Genomic DNA, 19452 nt, shown 5'->3' on the forward strand with positions numbered 1-19452 from the left:
TCTGAGATACAAAGTCTCCATACTGGCTGACAGCAGAGACCATCGCATTGTGCATCTGAGATACAATGTGTCTGTGTAGACTGACAGCACTGACCATCACATTGTCTATTTCAGATACCATGTCTCCATCCTCAATAACAACAGTGTCCATCACATTGTCCATTTCAGATATCATGTCTCCATCCTCAATGACAACAGTGTCCATCACATAGTGCATTTTAGATACAATGTCTCTATCCTCAGTGACAGCAGTGACCATCGCATTGTCCATCTCAGATACAATGTCTCCATCCTCAATGACAGCAGTGTCCAAATGCACTGTCCATCTCAGATACAATGTCTCCATGCTACAGCAGTGACAATCGCATTGTCCATCTCAGATACAATGTCTCTATCCTCAGTGACAGCAGTGACAATCGCACTGTCCATCTCAGATACAATGTCTCTATCCTCAGTGACAGCAGTGACAATCGCACTGTCCATCTCAGATACAATGTCTCTATCCTCAGTGACAGCAGTGACAATCGCATTGTCCATCTCAGATACAATGTCTCTATCCTCAGTGACAGCAGTGACAATCGCACTGTCCATCTCAGATACAATGTCTCCATCCTACAGTAGTGACCATCGCATTATCCATCTCAGATACAATGTCTTTATCCTCACTGAAAGTAGTGAACAGCGCATTGTCCATCTCAGATACAATTTCTTCGTCCTGACATCAGTAACCATTGCATTCACCATCTCAGACACAACGTCTCCTTCCTGACTGACAGCAATGACCATCACATTGTCCATCTCAGAGAGAATGTCTCCATCCTGACAGCAGTTACCATCACATTGTCCATCTGAGATAGAAAGTCTCCATACTGGCTGACAGCAGTGACCATCGCATTGTCCATCTCAGATACAACGTCTCCATCCTCACTGACAGCAGTGAGCATTGCATTGTCCATCTGAGATACAATGTCTCTATCCTCAGTGACAGCAGTGACCATCGCATTGTCCATCTCAGATACAATGCCTCCATCCTGACTGACATCAGTGACCATCGCATTGTCCATCTCAAATACAATGTCTCTGTCCAGACTGACAGCAGTGACCATCGCTTTGTCCATCTCGGATATCATGTCTCTATCCTCACTGACAACAGTGACCATCGCACTGTCCATCTCAGATACAATGTCTCTATCCTCACTGACAGCAGTGACAATCGCATTGCCCACCTCAGAGAGAATGTCTCCATTCTAACTGACAGCAGTAACCATCACATTGACCATCTCAGATACAATGTGACTATCCTCACTGACAGTGGTGACCATCAAATTGTCCATCTGAGATACAAAGTCTCCATAGTGGCTGACAGCAGTGACCATCACATTGTGCATCTGTGATACAATGTCTCCATGTAGACTGACAGCACTGACCATCACATTGTCTATTTCAGATACCATGTCTCCATCCTCAATGACAACAGTGTCCATCACATTGTCCATTTCAGATACAATGTCTCTATCCTCAATGACAGCAGTGTCCAATGCACTGTCCATCTCAGATACAATGTCTCCATGCTACAGCAGTGACAATCGCATTGTCCATCTCAGATACAATTTCTTCGTCCTGACATCAGTAACCAACGCATTGACCATCTCAGACACACTGTCTCCTTTCTGACTGACAGCAGTGACCATCGCATTGTCCATCTCAGAAACAATGTATCTATCCTCACTGACAGCAGTGACCATCGCGTTGTCCATCTCAAATACAATGACTGATTCATAACTGACAACAGTGATCATCGCATTGTCCATATCAGATACTTATCTCCGTCCTGACTGACAGCAGTGTCCATCACCTAGTCTATTTCAGATACGTTGTCTCTATCCTCACTGACAGCAGTGACCATTGCATTGTGGATCCAAGATAGAATGTCTCCGTCCTGACTGACAGCAGTGTCCATCATAGTCCATTTCACTGACTCCTCACTGACAGCAGTGATCATCGCATTGTCCATCTTAGATACAATGTACCCATTGTCAGTGACAGCAGTGACCATCGCATTGTCCATCTTAGATACAATGTCCCTATCATGACTGACAGCAGTGACCATTGCATTGTCTATCTCGGATATAATGTCTGTATCCTCACAGTAGAGACCATTGCCTTGTCCATCTCGGATATAATATCTCTATCCTCTGTGACAAAAGAGACCATAACATTGTCCATCTCAGATACAGAGTTTCTATCCTCACTGACAGTAGTGACCATTGCCTTGTCCATCTCGGATATAATATCTCTATCCTCTGTGACAAAAGAGACCATAACATTGTCCATCTCAGATACAGAGTTTCTATCCTCACTGACAGTAGTGACCATCGCGTTGTCCATCGCAGATACAAGGTCTCCGTCGTGGCTGACAGCAGTGACCACCACATTGTCCATCTCAGATACAATGTCTCTATACTCACCGATAGTAGTGACGATTGCATTGTCCATCTCAGATACAATGTCTCCATCCTCAATGGCAGCAGTGTCCATTGCATTATGCACCTCAGATACATTGTCTGCGTCGGGGCTGACTGCAGTGCCATCGCATTGTCCATCTGAGATGGAAAGTCTCCGTCGTGGCTGACAGCAGTGACCATTGCATTGTCCATCTCAGATACAATGTCTCCATACTGACTGACACCGGTGCCATCGTATTGTCCATCTGAGATTCAATGTCTCCATACTGACTGACAGCAGTGACCATCACATTATCTATCTCAGATACAATGTCTCCGGTCTGACTGACAGCAGTGACCATCGCATTGTCCATCTCAGATGCAATGTCTCCATCCTAACTGATAGCAGTAACCCTCGCCTTGACTATCTCCGATACAATGTCTCTGTCCTCACAGTGGTGACCATCGCAATGTCCATCTGAGATACAATGTCCCTATCCTCACTGACAGCAGTGACCATCGCATTATCCATCTCACATACATTGTCTGCGTCGGGGCTGACTGCAGTGCCATCGCATTGTCCATCTGAGATGGAAAGTCTCCGTCGTGGCTGACAGCAGTGACCATTGCATTGTCCATCTCAGATACAATGTCTCCATACTGACTGACACCGGTGCCATCGTATTGTCCATCTGAGATTCAATGTCTCCATACTGACTGACAGCAGTGACCATCACATTATCTATCTCAGATACAATGTCTCCGGTCTGACTGACAGCAGTGACCATCGCATTGTCCATCTCAGATGCAATGTCTCCATCCTAACTGATAGCAGTAACCCTCGCCTTGACTATCTCCGATACAATGTCTCTGTCCTCACAGTGGTGACCATCGCAATGTCCATCTGAGATACAATGTCCCTATCCTCACTGACAGCAGTGACCATCGCATTATCCATCTCACATACATTGTCTGCGTCGGGGCTGACTGCAGTGCCATCGCATTGTCCATCTGAGATGGAAAGTCTCCGTCGTGGCTGACAGCAGTGACCATTGCATTGTCCATCTCAGATACAATGTCTCCATACTGACTGACACCGGTGCCATCGTATTGTCCATCTGAGATTCAATGTCTCCATACTGACTGACAGCAGTGACCATCACATTGTTTATCTCAGATACAATGTCTCCGCCCTGACTGACAGCAGTGACCATCGCATTGTCCATCTCTGATACAATGTGTCTATCGTCACTAACAGTAATGTCAATTGCACTATCTCAGATACAATGTTTCTATCCTCACTGACAGCAGCGGCTATTGCATTGTCCATCTCAGATACAATGTATCCATCCTCAGTGACAGCAGTGACTATCGCATTGTCCACATCAGATGCAATGTCTCCGTCCTGACTGACAGCGGTGACCATCACCTTTTCCATCTCAGATGCAATTTGTCCATCCTCATGGACAGCAGTGACCATTGTATTCTCCATCTTGGATACAATTTCTCCATCGTGACTGACAGCAGTGACCATCGGCACTGTCCATCTCGGTTACAATGTCTCCATCCTGACTGACAGCAATGACAATTGCATTGTCCATCTTAGTTCTTGGAGTCCCCTCGTCACAATCACCAGTCTCCAGACAACTCTCTCTCGCCCTGCGTGAATTATGGTGAGGGCTGAACACAGCTTTACGGGAGCGGCAGTGGGGGAAGAATGCCACCTCATGGGAGGGGAGGACTGCTTCATGGGAGGGTAGGGGCTGTGAGTTGTGAGTGCTGCTCCATGAGAGGGGATGGGTGGTGAGTTGTATGCTTCTCCAAGGGAGGGGAGTGGAGTGCTGCTCCAAGGGAGTGGAGTGCCACTACATGGGAGGGGAGTGCCATTTCATGGGAATGGAGGGGAGTTCCTCTCAATGGGATGGGAGGGGAGAGGCTGTGGGAGGAGAATGCCGCTCCACAGGAGGGGAGAGTCAGTGAGCAGGGATGGCAGTGCCGCTCCATGGGAGGGGGTGCTGAAAGTGAAATAAAATCAGTAATTACTTTCAGCGAGTAACAGAAGCTTTTTTTTCCCCGCACGGAGAGTGGTGAGTGAGTGGAATGGGTTGCTGGCTGCAGTGGTGGAGGTGGATATGATCGGGTCTTTTAAGAGACTCCTAGACAAGTACACATAGCTCAGAAAAATATAGTAATTTCTCAGCTGAGAGAGCCTGGTTTTCTATGTTTCTATAACACGGTTCCTTCATACTGAACCCTGAAACTGTGAACTGAAATACAGACCAATCGCCGGTCATGCTTCTCACACTGAGCTCTTATTGCCACCTGCTGGCCAGGCAATGGAAGAGAGGGAGAGAAGGGGAGAGGGAGAGGGAGGAGGGAGGAGGCAATTTGGATGATAGAAGGGGGTGGAGATAGGGGGGTGGAGAGAGAGGGGAGGGGGAGAGGGGAAAGGGAAGGTGGAGGGAGAGAATGTCTAGTTCTGCTCCTGTGTCTTACGGTCTGACAGGAGTAAGGAATAAAGAAACTGCAGCAAATTCTGCCAACAGAATCAGGGTGATTTAATTTATGAACATATTGTACAGAGGACAGCCAATGTATGAAATCAGTTCAAGTCACTAAGCTAGTTTCAGAGTGACTCCCCAATTCAGTTTAGTTCTTGTTCTGTAGTCTCCCATTTGTGTGTTTCCCCAAATTGTGACCTCGACCCAATGTGAATAAGACGTTAAGTGATTGGTCTACTCTGCCATTCCACCACAGCAGAATTATTATCCCTCTGAAAACCATTCTCCTGTTTTCTCCCCCTAACCTTTGCTGCCCTTCCTAACCAAGAACCTTTCAACCTCCACTTTAAATATACCCAATGACTTGGCGCCACAGCTGTTTGTGGCAATGAATTCCATAAATTCACCATTTTCTTGTTAAATAAGTTCCTCATCTCTGTTCTAAAGCAATGTCCTTCTGTTCTGAGGCTGTGAATTCTGGTCCCGCACTCCCAAAGGATTGGAAACATCCTCTCCACATCCAAGCAACACACTCTCCATTCCCATTCTATAGAGGCCTTTCAATATTCGATAATTCTTTGAAACTCCAGTAAATACAGGCCCAGAGCCATCAAACTCTCCTCAAACCTTAATCCTTTCATTTCAGGGGTCATTATTGTGAAACTCCTCTGGGCCCTCTCAAATGCTAGCACATCCTTTCTTTGATAAAGGGCCCTGAACTGCTCAGAATACTCCAAATGTGGTGTGACCATTAGAAATATTTTTTTTAAAGCAGGAGAGTCTTGCACAAGTATCTGTCACCGATCATCTCCAAGGAGGGCAAAAAAGGTAAGCACCAGGAGGAATAATATGAGAGGAATCACCTCATCTGCCCAATATAGAGAGGGGAAGGAACTTCCACAGCTAAGAAAACTGCTGAACGTGGCTATGTGAGGCAGAGCAGGCAGTTGGAAGTCTGAAATGAAGGAATAACACAATGAGAGCTGTGTTAGACTGAAAGCAAGGCAGGTAACAAAGAGCATTCACTCAAAACATTTGGGTTAACACGGCAGAGGAAACGTTATTGACCCAAGTTGGACACTGAAGAAGATAATGGAGTTTCAGCAAGGCAATAAGTTAAAGGCAGCATTCTGCGTGGACAGGATCAAGGTCTATACCACGGAATCCAGCCTCCCCTCCATGGACTGTCTACACCTCGTCTCGGTAGAGCTACTAGTGTAATCAAGAACCCACCCACCCTAAGCATAGGCTCTTTTCCCCCCTCCGATCAAACAGAGATAAAAGCCTGAAAGGACGTACCACAGGGCTCAAGGACAGCTTCTAACCTGCATCATCCAGGCCATACTACTAGGTACACACCACCAGGTTCAGAGTCTCGTCCCTTCAGCCATCAGACTCCTGAACCAGTGTGGATAACCACTTTGAACTGCTTCTGCAACCTGTAAACTTACTTTCAAGGTCTCTTTACAACTTATGTTCTCAATATTATTTTTAATTTGCAATTTTTTTTTGCACATTGGTTGTTTGACTTTGAACAAGTATTTTGCATCAGTCTTCACTGTGGAAGTATGTCATAAGTTCAAGAGTGTCAGGGGTGGAAGTGAGTGCAGTTGCTATTACTAGGGAGAAGGTGCTTGGGACACTGAAAGGTCTGAAAGTAGATAAGTCACCTGGACCAAGATGAAGTACTCCCCAGGGTTCTGAAAGAGGTAGCAGAAGAGATTGTGGAGGCATTAGTGATCTTTCAAGAATACATAGATTCTGGCATATTTCCAGAGGACTGAAAAATTGCAAATGGCACTACGCTTTTCAAGGAGGGAGGGAGGCAGAAGAAAGGAAATTATAGGTGAGGTACCCTGACCTCAGTAGTTGGGAAGATCTTGGAGTCAATTGTTAAATATGTGGTTCAGGATACTTGGAGGTACTTGATAAAATAGGCTGCAGTCAGCATGGTTTCCTTAAGGGAAAACTTTGCCTGACGAAACTGTTGGGTCATCATTGGAACTGCGTTGTTTTACGTTGTATGTCAATGATTTGGATGATAGAATTGATGGCTTTGTAGCCGATACAAATATAAGTGGAAGGGGCATATAATGTTGAAGAGCAGGGAAGCTGCAAAAGGACATAGACAGATCGGGACAATGGGCAAAAAAAGTGGCAGTGTCAGTAAGTGTATGGTCATGCAGGTTGATAAAAGGAATAAAAGCGTTGACTATTTTTGAAACGGGGAGAAAATTTAAAAATCTAACATGCAAAGGAACTTGGGAGTCATTGTGCAGGGTTCTCCAAAGGTTAACTTGCAGGTTGAGTTTGTGGTGAGGAAGGCAGCATAAAGGTTAGTATTCATTTTGACAGAATATAAAAGCAAGGATGTAATTCTTAGGCACCGGTGAGGACATTGCTATCATAAAGGAAAAAGTGCTAGGCAAACTGAAAGGTCTAAAGGTGGATAAGTCACCTGGACTACATCCCAGAGTCCTGAGAGAGGTTGCTGAAGAGATAACAGATGCATTGGTCATGATCTTTCAAGAACCACTTGACTCTGGCATGGTCCTGATGGACTGGAAGATTCCAAATGTCACTCCACTCTTTAAGAAGGGAGGAAGACAAAAGAAAGGTAATTATAGGCCAGTTAGCCTAACCTTAGTGGTTGGGGAAAAGTGTTGAGAGTCCATTATTAAGGATGAGGTTTCGGGGTACTTGGAGACTAATGTTAAAATGTCAGCATGGTTTTTGTGAAGGGAAAACTTGCCTGACAAATCTGTTAGAATTCTTTGAGGAAGTAACAAGCAGGGTGGACAAGGGAGAGGCAGTGGATGTTACCTATTTGGATTTTCAGAAGGCATTTGATAAGGTGCCACACACAAGGCTGCTTAACAAGATAAAATCTTATGGTGTTACAGGAAAGATACAGGCATGGATAGAGGGATGGCTGGCAGGCAGGAGGCAGTGAGTAGGAATAAAAGGGGTCTTTTCTGGTTGGCTGCCAGAAACTAGTGGTGTTGCTCAGGGGTCATTATTGTTGCTCAGGGCTACTTTTCACACTGTTTGTCAATGATACGAAGATAGGTAGAGGGGTAAGTAGTGCTGAGGAAGCAATGCGATCGCAGCAGAACCTGGGCAAAAAGGTGGTAGATGGAATAGTGTTGGGAAATGAATGACAATGCATTCTGGTAAAAAGGAATAATGCAGACAATTATCTAAATGGGGGAAAAATTCAAACATCAGAGGTGTAGAGGGACTTAGGAGTCCTCGTACAAGACTCCCAGCAGGTTAATTTATAGGTTAAATCTGTGATAAAGAAGGCAAGTGCAATGTTGGCACTTACTTCAATGGGAATATAAAAGCAAGGAGACAATACTGAGGCTTTTTCAGGCCACACTTGGGAGCATCATCAACAATTTTGGACCCCATATCTTTGGGCCCCAATGTAGGTTGATCTTTCAGGGCATCAAAGGATATGGTGAGAAGGCAGGTGTGTGGGGTTGAGTGGAATCTGGGATGGTAGAACAGACTCGATGAGCTGAATGGGGTTGACGGGATCTGGGATGGTGGAGCAGACTTGATGGGCCAAATGGCCTAACTCTGCTCCTATGTCTATGGTCCAAGGCAGTAGAATAGGGTTGAGAGGTAAAAATGGATCAGCCATGATGAAATGGTGGAGCAGACTTGATCGACTGCATGGCTTCAGTATGTTCCTATGTCTTATGATCAATCTTTGTTTATGTAGTTTTAATTAATTTTATGTTACTTATATTTCCTGTGAATGCCTGCAAGGACATGAATCTTAAGGTAGTGTATAACATATACATACTTTGATAATAAATATACTTTGAACTCCCTGAATTCCTGGCTCCTCTCACTTTAGATGTCCCTTTTAACTTGTATCTGCAGCCAAGCTGATGACTTCCTCTGGCTTTGTTTGATTTCATTCCTGGGAAGCACCTTGACATGGTTCTCTGTATGCTGTTGGGAGGATCGAGCATCGAGCCAGACCAGGGCTAATACATTCCATACCTGGTACCACAATTCAGAATGCAGTCGGGTAAAACAGAACACGACAGACAAAGTTGAGTTTGCTATAAAGATGTAAGACTAAGTTTCTTTTTATTTTTCTTTAAAGAAACAAAAATCAATGCAAACTTGAACAAATTGATTATTGCTTTCTTCCAAAAAATTCCAAAAACATAATTGAATTACTTGTTTTCTAAGAAGAATTATTAAAAAAATTGCCAGACCTTTCACATTCCTCTAAGTGACACTGTAAGGCATGGGAGGCTAGTGAGAATCTTTGTCCTCTTGGAACACTGTGCGGGTGGTGATGTGAAACTCCTATGGGGAGCTTAGTGGGCAGCTACTGTACATTCCATTTTTATTTTGCAGGTGAGGTTTGAGTTTATGATACAAACTCTACAGGTAGGAGGATAATACTAGGTCTCGGTTTATAATACAAAAAATGGATAAAAAAGGCTAGAATTGCACTTGTTAATCGTACTTCAATTAAATTATACTAAGACGCAGTTTGTGTTAAAATACTTGTCTGGGTCTCTGCTCCAGCGCTGATCATGGAGCTGAAGTCCAGGACTCGTGAGGAACGCTGAGGCCTGGTCTTCGGGATTTCCACCGGAGTGATTTCCGGCATTCCGATCTGGGTCACATAACGTCCACAAAGAACTCGCTGGGATTGCCCATGGCCATGTGGAAGGACTGGCGGCTGGCAGTCAGCTCCGGTGGTACAGAGCCCAGGTCCCGGACAGGAGGAGCCCCTGGGGGTACGGTGGCAGAGGGGGGCTGGGGCACCATCATCACCATCAACGGGTTGTATTGGAGGGGTACGCCAGGCGGCGGGAAGGCGTGCACGGAGTGGTGGGAGCGGACACTGCCCACCACCGAGTGGTGGTGGCTGCGGTGGCTGTGCTCACTGGCTGCAGGCTCCCGCCTCGCACTGCTTCTCACCGAATACTCTGATTCACTGCCACTGCCCGACTTGGAATCCACCGCCTTGCCATCCTTGTCCTTGGCGGCCCGTCGCTCGCTCTCGCTGCGGTTTGACCCGCTACTGCGGCTCCCTGCCGGGAAAAGGGTAAGGACATTACTCTCTGACACCACTCAGTTATCACAGCAGCCACACAGCACGGTAATGGGGCCCTTTGTCCTGTCCCATTCTTGCTGCTCAGCATACACCTCTCCAAACCGAAGCCAGCCAGCTCTCTGTAGATAGGGTCACAGAAACAGACCCTTCGGCCCAACTCATCCATGCTGAACTGACCTGGTTCCATTTGCCTGTGTTCAGCCCTTCCTACCCAAGTTGCTGTACAAGTGTCTTTTAAACGTTCTTGATGTACTCAGCTCAGCCACTGTCTCATTCCAAACACCCAATACCCCATGAGAAGTTGTTGCCCCTCAGGTCCATTCACAGACTTCCCAACCCTGGGCAAAAAGTTGTGACGATGCACCTTATCTGCAAGCCCACATGGTTTTATAACTCGCTTTGAGGTGCCCTCCAGGAAAAGTAATCCCAGCCTATGCCCAAACCACAAGACCCCAGTTCCGGCATGACCATTCATCTGATCTGATTTTATTCTTCTCCCTGTTGTGCAAGATACTCCCTCCAGTACCCATCAAGCAGCTGTGATCCAGATTTCAACCACCCTGAGATCCCCTCTTGGCATTGAGTAGGACCACCAGGCTAACTCATGGTGATGATGTGCAGCAGGGACAACCCTTCTCTCAGCCAAGGCTGTGCTCCACTTCAGGTCCCTGGATAAATCCAGCGGTACACACATCCCTGCAACTCCCAGCCCTTTGGAATTCCTAACGAGCTGACAGCCTTGGGACTGCCCGGAACACAATGGCGTCACTCACCTTCACTGTGCTGGCTGCCTGCACTGCCACCCCCTGCGTAGCTGTAGGTGGTAAGCTCATGGTAGCTGGGGGGCTGTGTGGAGTAGGGGTGCGGTGGAGGGTAGGGGTACTGGAAGGAATGCATTATCGGCCAGGCGGAGCTGCCTGGGTGTGGGAGTGGTGCCAGCGTGTCCTGGTCAGAGGCACCACTCGATCCGTCGTTGTCGTTCAGCGAGAGGTTGGCCAGGTCTGCATCGAGAAGGAATAGGTTAGCTCATCGTCAACATGGTCAAACACAGCACTCGTTTCACTGAGGCACACCTCTTCATCCCAGATACACATCCTGCCATCACTCTGCTACACTCACTCTACAGATGCTGGACAATTGCCCTGCTACGTACACACAGAGCAGCAATGGCAGAGTAGTACCAGTCATTTTAGAATTTTAATACCACTGAAAGTAGCAGCTTCTCTGTGCCTTCATGGCCAGCTTACATCGAGGACAGGGGGCTGCGAATTGTGTCAATCAATTGGGCGTCCTATGCATTTGTCATATTTTCACAATTGATCTGACACGGTTCAACTCCCATCTGCTTTCCTACCCTCCCCCCCCCTCACCCCACTCCTCCAAACCCATCAGTTTTCAAGTGACTCTGATTATTTTGAAAGCTCATTGTTCTCGATTTCTCTACCCAGTCATTACAGCAGAAGACCTACACAGAGTGGATGTTTCCAGTAGTGGGAGAGTCGAAGACTAGCTGTCTTTGTTTCTAATATGGGGTCAAGGTGCTTGCCCCATTGCTATTTATATCTAGTTGAATGATTTGGATAAGAATATTCAAGGGATGGTTATGGTTAGTAAGTTTGCAGATGACACTAAAATTACACTTGGAGCTCTGGGTCAAGGCCTGGAGTTTGAAGTCTTGGGGTCAAAATTAGAAGTCAAGGACCAAAGTTAACATACCTGGAGGTGGGAGGACTGATGTCTGAGAGTCTGGGTCTGTCAGAGTGTATGAGTGGGAGGGAGAAAAGGGCCTGTTTTCCTGCTCTTGCTCACGTTGTTCTGCTGAACACAGCAGGCATGTTATGTTGGTGCCAGAATATGTGGTGACACTTGTGGGCCGCCCCCACCAATCAAATGTGACAGAGGAAAAATGTGTATGGAACCAGAGGAGATGGCAGAGGTACAGTCCTTATACGCAGGTTGCGCATGCGCAGATTCAATTTGACCAGATCGAGAAAACCTGTAAGTTCTCTCTCCAGCACTTGTTGTTTGAGCATGTACAGAGTTTTTTTTCTTGTCATTATTCCCTAAACAATGCAGTATAATAATTATTTACATAGCATTGTATTAGGTATTATAAGTAATCTAGAGTATTTAAAGTATACGGGAGGATGTGCGTAGGTTACCGCGGATTGCGATCGGAAAAAAAATGGAAGTTCTCGTACTAAGTAAGTCGGAACAGGTACACCTAGTATTATTTAGTCCACCACATTTAGACAGATTAAAAAAGGGACTTGAGCATCTGCATTTTTTTGGTATCCACGAGGGGTCCTGGAACCAATCCCCCGCGGATACGGAGGGCCAACTGTACTTAATGAATACTTTGCTTCAGTATTCACTATGGAAAAGTATCTTGGCCATTGTAGGGATGACTTGCAGCGGACTGAAAACCTTGAGCACGTAGATATTAAGGAAGAGGATGTGCTGGAGCTTTTGGAAAGCATCAAGTTGGATAAGTCTCCAGGACCGGACAGGATATATGCCAGGCTACTGCGGGAAGTGAGGGAGGAGATTGCTGAGCCTCTGGCAATGACCTTTGCATCATCAATGAGGACGGGAGAGGTTCCAGAGGATTGGAGGATTGTGGATGTTGTTCCCTTATTCAAGGAAGGGAGTAAGGATAGCCCAGGAAATTATAGACCGATGGAGAAGATCCTGAGAGGCAGGATTTATGAACATTTGAAGAGGCATAATATTATTAGGAATACTTAGCATGGCTTTGTCAAAGGCAGGTCGTGCCTTACGAACCTGATTGAATTTTTTGAGGAAGTGACTAAACACATTGATGAAGGTAGAGCAGTAGGTACAGTGTATATGGATTTCAGCAAGGCATTTGATAAGGTACCCCAGGCAAAGCTTATTGAGAAAGTAAAGAGGCATGGGATCCAAGGGGACATTGCTTTGTGGATCCAGAACTGGCTTGCCCACAGAAGGCAAAGAGTGGTTGTTGATAGGTCATATTCTGCATGGAGGCCAGTGACCAGTGGTGTGCCTCAGGAATCTGTTCTGGGACCCCTACTCCTTGTGATTTTTATAAATACCCGGATGAGGAAGTGGAGGGATGGGCTGGTAAATTTGCTGATGACACAAAGGTTGGAGGTGTTGTGGATAGTGTGGAGGGCTGTCAGAGGTTACAGCAGGACATTGATAGGATGCACAACTGGGCTGAGAAGTGGCAGATGGAGTTCAACCCAGATAAGTGTGAGGTGGTTCATTTTGGTAGGTCAAATATGATGACAGAATATAGCATTAATGGCAAGACTGTTGGCAGGGTGGAGGATCAGAGGGATCTTGAGGTCCGAATCCATAGGACACTCAAAGCTGCTATGCAGGTTGACTTTGTGGTTAAGAAGGCATACAGTGCATTGGCCTTCATCAATCGTAGGATTGAGTTTAAGAGCCAAGAGGTAATGTTGCAGCTATATAGGACCCTGGTCAGACCCCACTTGGAGTACTGTGCTTAATTCTGGTTGCTTCACTACAGGAAGGACATGGAAACCATAGAAAGGGTGCAGAGGAGAGTTACAAGGATGTTGCCTGGATTGGAGAGAATGCCTTATGAGAATAGGTTGAGTGAACTCAGCCTTTTTTCCCTGGAGTGACGGAGGATGATAGGTGACCTGATAGAGGTGTACAAGATAATGAGAGGCACTGATGGTGTGGATGGTCAGAGGCTTTTTCCCAGAGCTGAAATGGCTAGCATGAGGGCATAGTTTTAAGGTGCTTGGAATAGGTATAGAGGAGATGTCAGGGGTAAGTTGTTGTTGCTGTTTTTTTTTTAAAAATGCAGAGGGTGGTGAGTGCATAGAATGGACTGCCAGCAGCGGTGGTGGAGACGGAAACAATAGGGCCTTTTAAGAGACTCCTGGATGGATACATGGAGCTTGGAAAATACAGGGTAGGCCTGCGTGGTTCTGGGGTGGGGCCATGTTCGGCACAGCGTTGTGGGCCAAAGGGCCTGTATTATGCTGTAGGTTTTCTATGTTTCTATGAAATGATGCTGAGGCTTTATAGGCACTGGTGAGTACTTTGAGTACTGTGAACAGTTTAGGGCCCCTCATCTTAGAAAAGATGAGCTGGCATTGGAGAGGGTCCAGAGGAGGACCACAAGGATAATGAAAGGGTTATCATATGAGGAATGCTTGATGGCTCTGGGTCTGTACTCGCTGGAATTCAGAAGGATGACAGGTGATTTCATTGAATGTTGAAAGACCTAGTCAGAGTAAATGTGGAAAAGATGTTTCCCATGGTGGAAGTGTCTAGGACAAGAGGGCACAGCATCAGGATAGAGCGTCGCTCTTTCAAAAGAGATGCAGAGAAATTTCTTTAGCCAAATTTATTGAATTTGTTGCCACATGCAGCTGTGGAGGTCAGGTCATTGGGTGTATTTTAAGCAGAGATTGACAGGTTCTTGATTAGACATGGCCTCAAAGGTTATGGGGAGAAGGTCGGGAACTAGGGTTGAGGAGGAGATTTAAATTAAAAAAGGATCAGACATGATTGAATGGCAGAGCAGACTTGATGGCCAGATGGTCTATTCTGCTCCTATGTCTTATGGAAATGCATCCTATAATCACTCCTATGTGCCTCTGAATTCTAGAGCAGCCCAGTGCTGAGCCATTGCCTTACTGCTTCAGAAACCTCAGTTCAATGCTGACTTCTGGTGCTGTCTGTGTGGAATGTTCACGTTCTCCCTGTGACAATGTGGTTTCCTCCCCATTCCAAAGACTTGTGGGTTATTCGGCCATAGTTAATTTACAGGGGAATTGAATTGCCTTGCAAGTTTAGATTGATTTGACGGTCCGAATCAACTCATGTTGCAAAGAAAGGTGGAAATTTTTAAGGCTCTGAGCCCTTGTTATAAACCACTTTCCATCTTCCTGCTGTACACAATCCTTTAGCCAACTTAAACACTTTAATCAGCTCTTGCACTGCGGGGAACACTTACGTCAAGTGTCCTTGGGATTTAACCCTCTAACACCCAACATCCAGTTTGTGAGGCTGACACAGAATTCCCCAACTCCCTTCTCCAGTTCACACCAAGGATCGCTCTCCCTCACTCACAATTCTCACAGCCACTGAAGTCACCAAAGATGTAGTAACACTGTTCTGAGAAGGTTATTTTGTTCACTGTGTGGCGGATGAAACCAGCCTTCAGTAGGTTGCTGGCATACTTCCTGGCTTCCCTGCGGTCCTGGAAGCCCTCAATGTGGTGGTAAAGCCAATCAACGACATCAGAGCCTGTGGACAAAAGCATTAGTGATAAAACAAAGGAGCCAGCGAATATTGAAAATACTTGGCATATCAGGCAGCAACTGTGAGAGGGGAACAAGACCAACTTTCTTCCACCCGAAACATAACAGTGTCACAGACCCAGGTTAATCATGACTCAGACAGAAGAGATCCCAAGGAACTCATTAGGAGTTCTGGAGAAATGGAAGTTCCTGGGATGTGGTCCGATGGATTTATCCTGGACAGTGGAAGGGAAGCAACCGCACATACAACACAGCATTAATATTGTGCATCAAGCACATTGCTCAGTGCTGACTTTGATGGTTTTCTTTTCAGAAGGTTTAAGAGGGATAATAGATCAGCACTGATGGAAGTTTGGAATGAACTCAAAGGTTTAACTGGCCTAATTCTGCTTTTATTCTTATGGACGCCATTTCAGATTTCCAGCATTTGAAGCTTTCAGATATACATTGGACGAACGAACAGAGAAGAGCAAACAGCCTTGCACGGGGGCTAGTGCCCCTAAACAGGGTCCCAGGGTCCTCCGCTGAAAGAGGAAGGAGAACCACTACCAGTGTCCTGATCTTTCCCCAAGGAATAAGGGATTATATTTCATTAGTGCAGTGAAGTTACATACCAATATTGCCAAGGGACAGGAACAGAATGAAACAAGTTTTCCAGTATCTTAAGGGAAGTTCAAGGTTATCTTATTGACAGGCAGAGATGAGGAAAGATTGCATCACACCAGGCTACTGCAGTGTTAGCATGAACACTGAGCCCTCCCTGACAAAATGGGGCTGGAAGTCAGTGCACTGACTTCCCGAGTCAGAGCCTGTAAGACACACATTTTGGTACAAATCTCCTTCCAAGATAGGGGGAATTCGACAACATTTATCTTGTGACACCAGCAATGCGAACATCTTACATACTGGGGAATAAACGTCTATGAACAAACAACCCACCTAAAAAGGCATTGGGGATTGTAATTTTCAACCACATCCTGTCTCGAACCTCAAGGCCAGACTCTGGCGAAGCCATGGCCTTGGCAACAGACATCATATCCGTGTGGATTGACAGATTGAAGTCATCAAACCCTGCATTGAGAGATTGTGAAAAAATGATTAGTAGACCAGAACTAACATAGATCAAGGCTGTTCACTACATTTACTCCCAACTTTCCACCTATCACCATGAACCCTCACCACCCAGGAAATGCCCTCTTCTCACAACAGAGGAGGTACAGAAGTCTGAAATGCACACTCAATGTTTTAGGAACAACTTCTTCCACTTTGCCATCAGATTTCTGAATGGTCCATGAACACTATCACACTCCTGCTCTCTTCTGCACTTTTGATTTATTTATAATTTCTTGTTGTAATTTATAGTATTTTATGTATTTCACTGTACTTCTGTCACAAAACAACACATTTCATAACAAATGTCAATGATAGCAAACCTGATTCTGATTCACCTTTCAAAACCACATTATCAACTCATCAGGTCTATAAAAAAAATAGATTAACTTTATTTGTCACATGTACAATCAAAACATTAAAAGATACAATTAAATGTGTCATTTGCGTTAACGACCACAGACTGGAGATGTGCTGGACGCACTCCACAAGTGTCTCCAATGTAGCATGCCCACAAGTTACTAACCCTAACTCCATAGGTCTTTGAACTGTGGGAGGAAACCGGAGCATCTGGAGGAAACCCACGGGGAGAACGTATAAACTGCTCAGCAGCAGATATTAAATCATGATCACAGACACTAATAACATTATGCTATTAGTTCCCATCTCCCCCACTGAGCACAGCCCTGTTGTTCCACTTCTGAGGGGTGGATTCGTAGAGGAAGGACCGTTCCTTGCGACTACAGTCCTGGTCCTGGTGCTCTGTGTTTGACCCCATGAGGATGTTACAGGGACAAGAGGGCATTAGATACAAGTATCAGTTGATACTTAGTGTGATACTAATTACAGTGCCAGTAACATGGGTTCAATTTCACTACCGTCTGTACATTCTCCCATGACCACATGGATATAATTGTAAGGCACAGGCTTCTGTAGGTTACCATACTCTCCCTCTCCCTGCCCACTACAATTTCTGCAGAAGTTAACTTTCCTCCCCAAGGCGAGGAAGTCACTCACGTTCAGTTTCAGTTATTGAACTGCTGGAAGTTATGGTACTCATGGATGAGCTGGCACCGTAGGCTGGATATGCTCCGGTCATGGCCACAGAATGTGAAACCCAGGCTGCAGGATCGATGGGTCTGATTGGCTCATCTACAAAAAGCACAGAAAATTGTATCAGTAAGGGCAGGGGATAGAGCCGGGGGAGAGACAGTAAAAGCACAGGGAGGGAGCAAAAATCAACTCACCACAGGATGCAGCTAACAATACAGTAACATAGCGACATACCAGCCCAATGAGGTCCTCTCACTGTGATTCTTCTCTGAGATATCACCCCCAATGAGACTGAGCCTCCCACCCCCCAATGGGAGTGCCACGCCCTCACAATGGAAGCCCTGTGTATGAGCATCCTACCTCCAGTGTCCAGAGGTTAGACAAACAGGTGGGGACAGGTTTGTCCCATCCTAGATCTTATCCTAATTCAGCATACTCCTTCTAACGGACTAACCAGACAGGGTCTTCTATCAGAGATATTGCAAACAATTATCCAATACATCCCCACACTGAAGGGAGCTTTACTCTAACCCAAGCTATGTCCCTGCCTTAGGAGTTTTGGACAGGAAAGTGCCTGGCAGCAACTGACTATGTATCTAAGTCACAGTCTTTCTCTGCCCTAGGAGTGTTTGATGGGACGAGACAGATGGAACATTATGCTCTATCTACGCTTATTTTCTGTGCCTGGGTATGTTAGATGGGTCAGTATGTATACAATGTCTCCAGACTGTGCATCTAACACTCCCAGGTACAGAAAATGTGACATAGATAATCTATACACAAACCTATACTGTGACTGCCATGGAACATTTTAATGGGACAGAGTTGAGGGAGCATTAATCTGTACCCAAAGGTAATTTGTATTGCCCTGGAAGAATGTAGGGGGAAGTTATCTAAAGCTAAGCCATACCTTGGGAATGTCTGATGGAGAGTTTGGTCCTGACCCTAAACCATGTTATTTTGACATTGTACAAGACATTGATGAGGCCAAATTTTGACAATTGTGTTAAGTTCTGGTCTCCTGCCTACAGGAAAGATATCAAAAAGATTGAAAGAATGCAGAAAAAATGACATGGATGTTGCTGCGACTTGAGACCTATGGTATACGGAATAAGTTAGGCCATGCACTTTGGTAGTAGAAAAAAATGTGCAGACTATTTTCTAAATGGGGAGAAAATCCAAAAATCTGAGCTGAAAAGCGATCTGGGAGTTCCCAAAGGTGAACTTACAGGTTGAGTTGCTGGTGAGCAAGACAAATACAATGTTAGCATTCAGTTCAAGAGGTCTTGAATACAAGAGCAGGGATGTGATGCTGAGGCTTTAAAAGGCACTGGTAAGGCTTTACCTTGAGTATCGTGAAGAGTTTTGGGCTCCTCATCTTAGAAAAGATGTACTGGCATTAGGGAGGGTTCAGAGGAGGTTCACAAGGGTGATTCTAGGAATGAAAGGGTTATCATACAAGGAACATCTGATAGCTCCAGGTGGGTACTCACTGGAATTTAGAAGGATGGGAGGATCTAATTGAAACCTTTTGAATGTTGATAGGCCTAGACAGAAAGGATGCTTCCCATGGTGGAGGAGTCTAGGACAAGAGGGCACAGCTTCAGGATAGAGAGGCTATCACTTAAAACAGAGATGCGGAGAAATTTCTTAAGCCAGAGAGTGGTGAATTTGTGGAATTTGCTCCCTAAGGTAGCTTTGGAGGCCAGGTCATTGGGTGTATTTAAGGCAGAGATTGATAGGTTCTTGACTGGCCATAGCATCAAAGCTTACAGGGAGAAGGCCAGGGAGTGGAGCTGAGGAGGGGGTAAAAAGGATCAGCCATATTTGAATGACAGAGCAGACATGATGGGCTAAATGGCCTAATTCTGCTCCTACATCTTATGGTCTCAATTCCCTGGAGTGTAGGCGAATGAGGGATGATTGGATAGAGGTATACAGAATTATGAATGGTATAGATA

The 19452-nt window shown here is 45.6% G+C and overlaps 1 protein-coding gene across 1 annotated transcript in view; it reads right to left on the reverse strand.

The window, feature by feature from the left end:
- Window positions 1-9015: 9015 nt before the first annotated feature.
- Window positions 9016-19452, reverse strand: part of dvl2 (dishevelled segment polarity protein 2) — a 96464-nt gene continuing 86027 nt past the window's right edge. Inside the window, exons 11-15 of the mRNA XM_059975333.1 lie at window positions 17456-17590; window positions 16268-16399; window positions 15138-15314; window positions 10811-11038; window positions 9016-10014 (exon numbers count right to left, since the gene is read on the reverse strand). Of these exons, the coding sequence (XP_059831316.1) occupies window positions 9599-10014; window positions 10811-11038; window positions 15138-15314; window positions 16268-16399; window positions 17456-17590 (1088 nt within the window). The 3' untranslated portion in view covers window positions 9016-9598. The remainder of the gene's footprint in view (window positions 10015-10810; window positions 11039-15137; window positions 15315-16267; window positions 16400-17455; window positions 17591-19452) is intronic.

Source organism: Hypanus sabinus, chromosome 7 (genome assembly GCF_030144855.1).
Source record: "Hypanus sabinus isolate sHypSab1 chromosome 7, sHypSab1.hap1, whole genome shotgun sequence".
Lineage (NCBI taxonomy): Eukaryota > Metazoa > Chordata > Chondrichthyes > Myliobatiformes > Dasyatidae > Hypanus > Hypanus sabinus.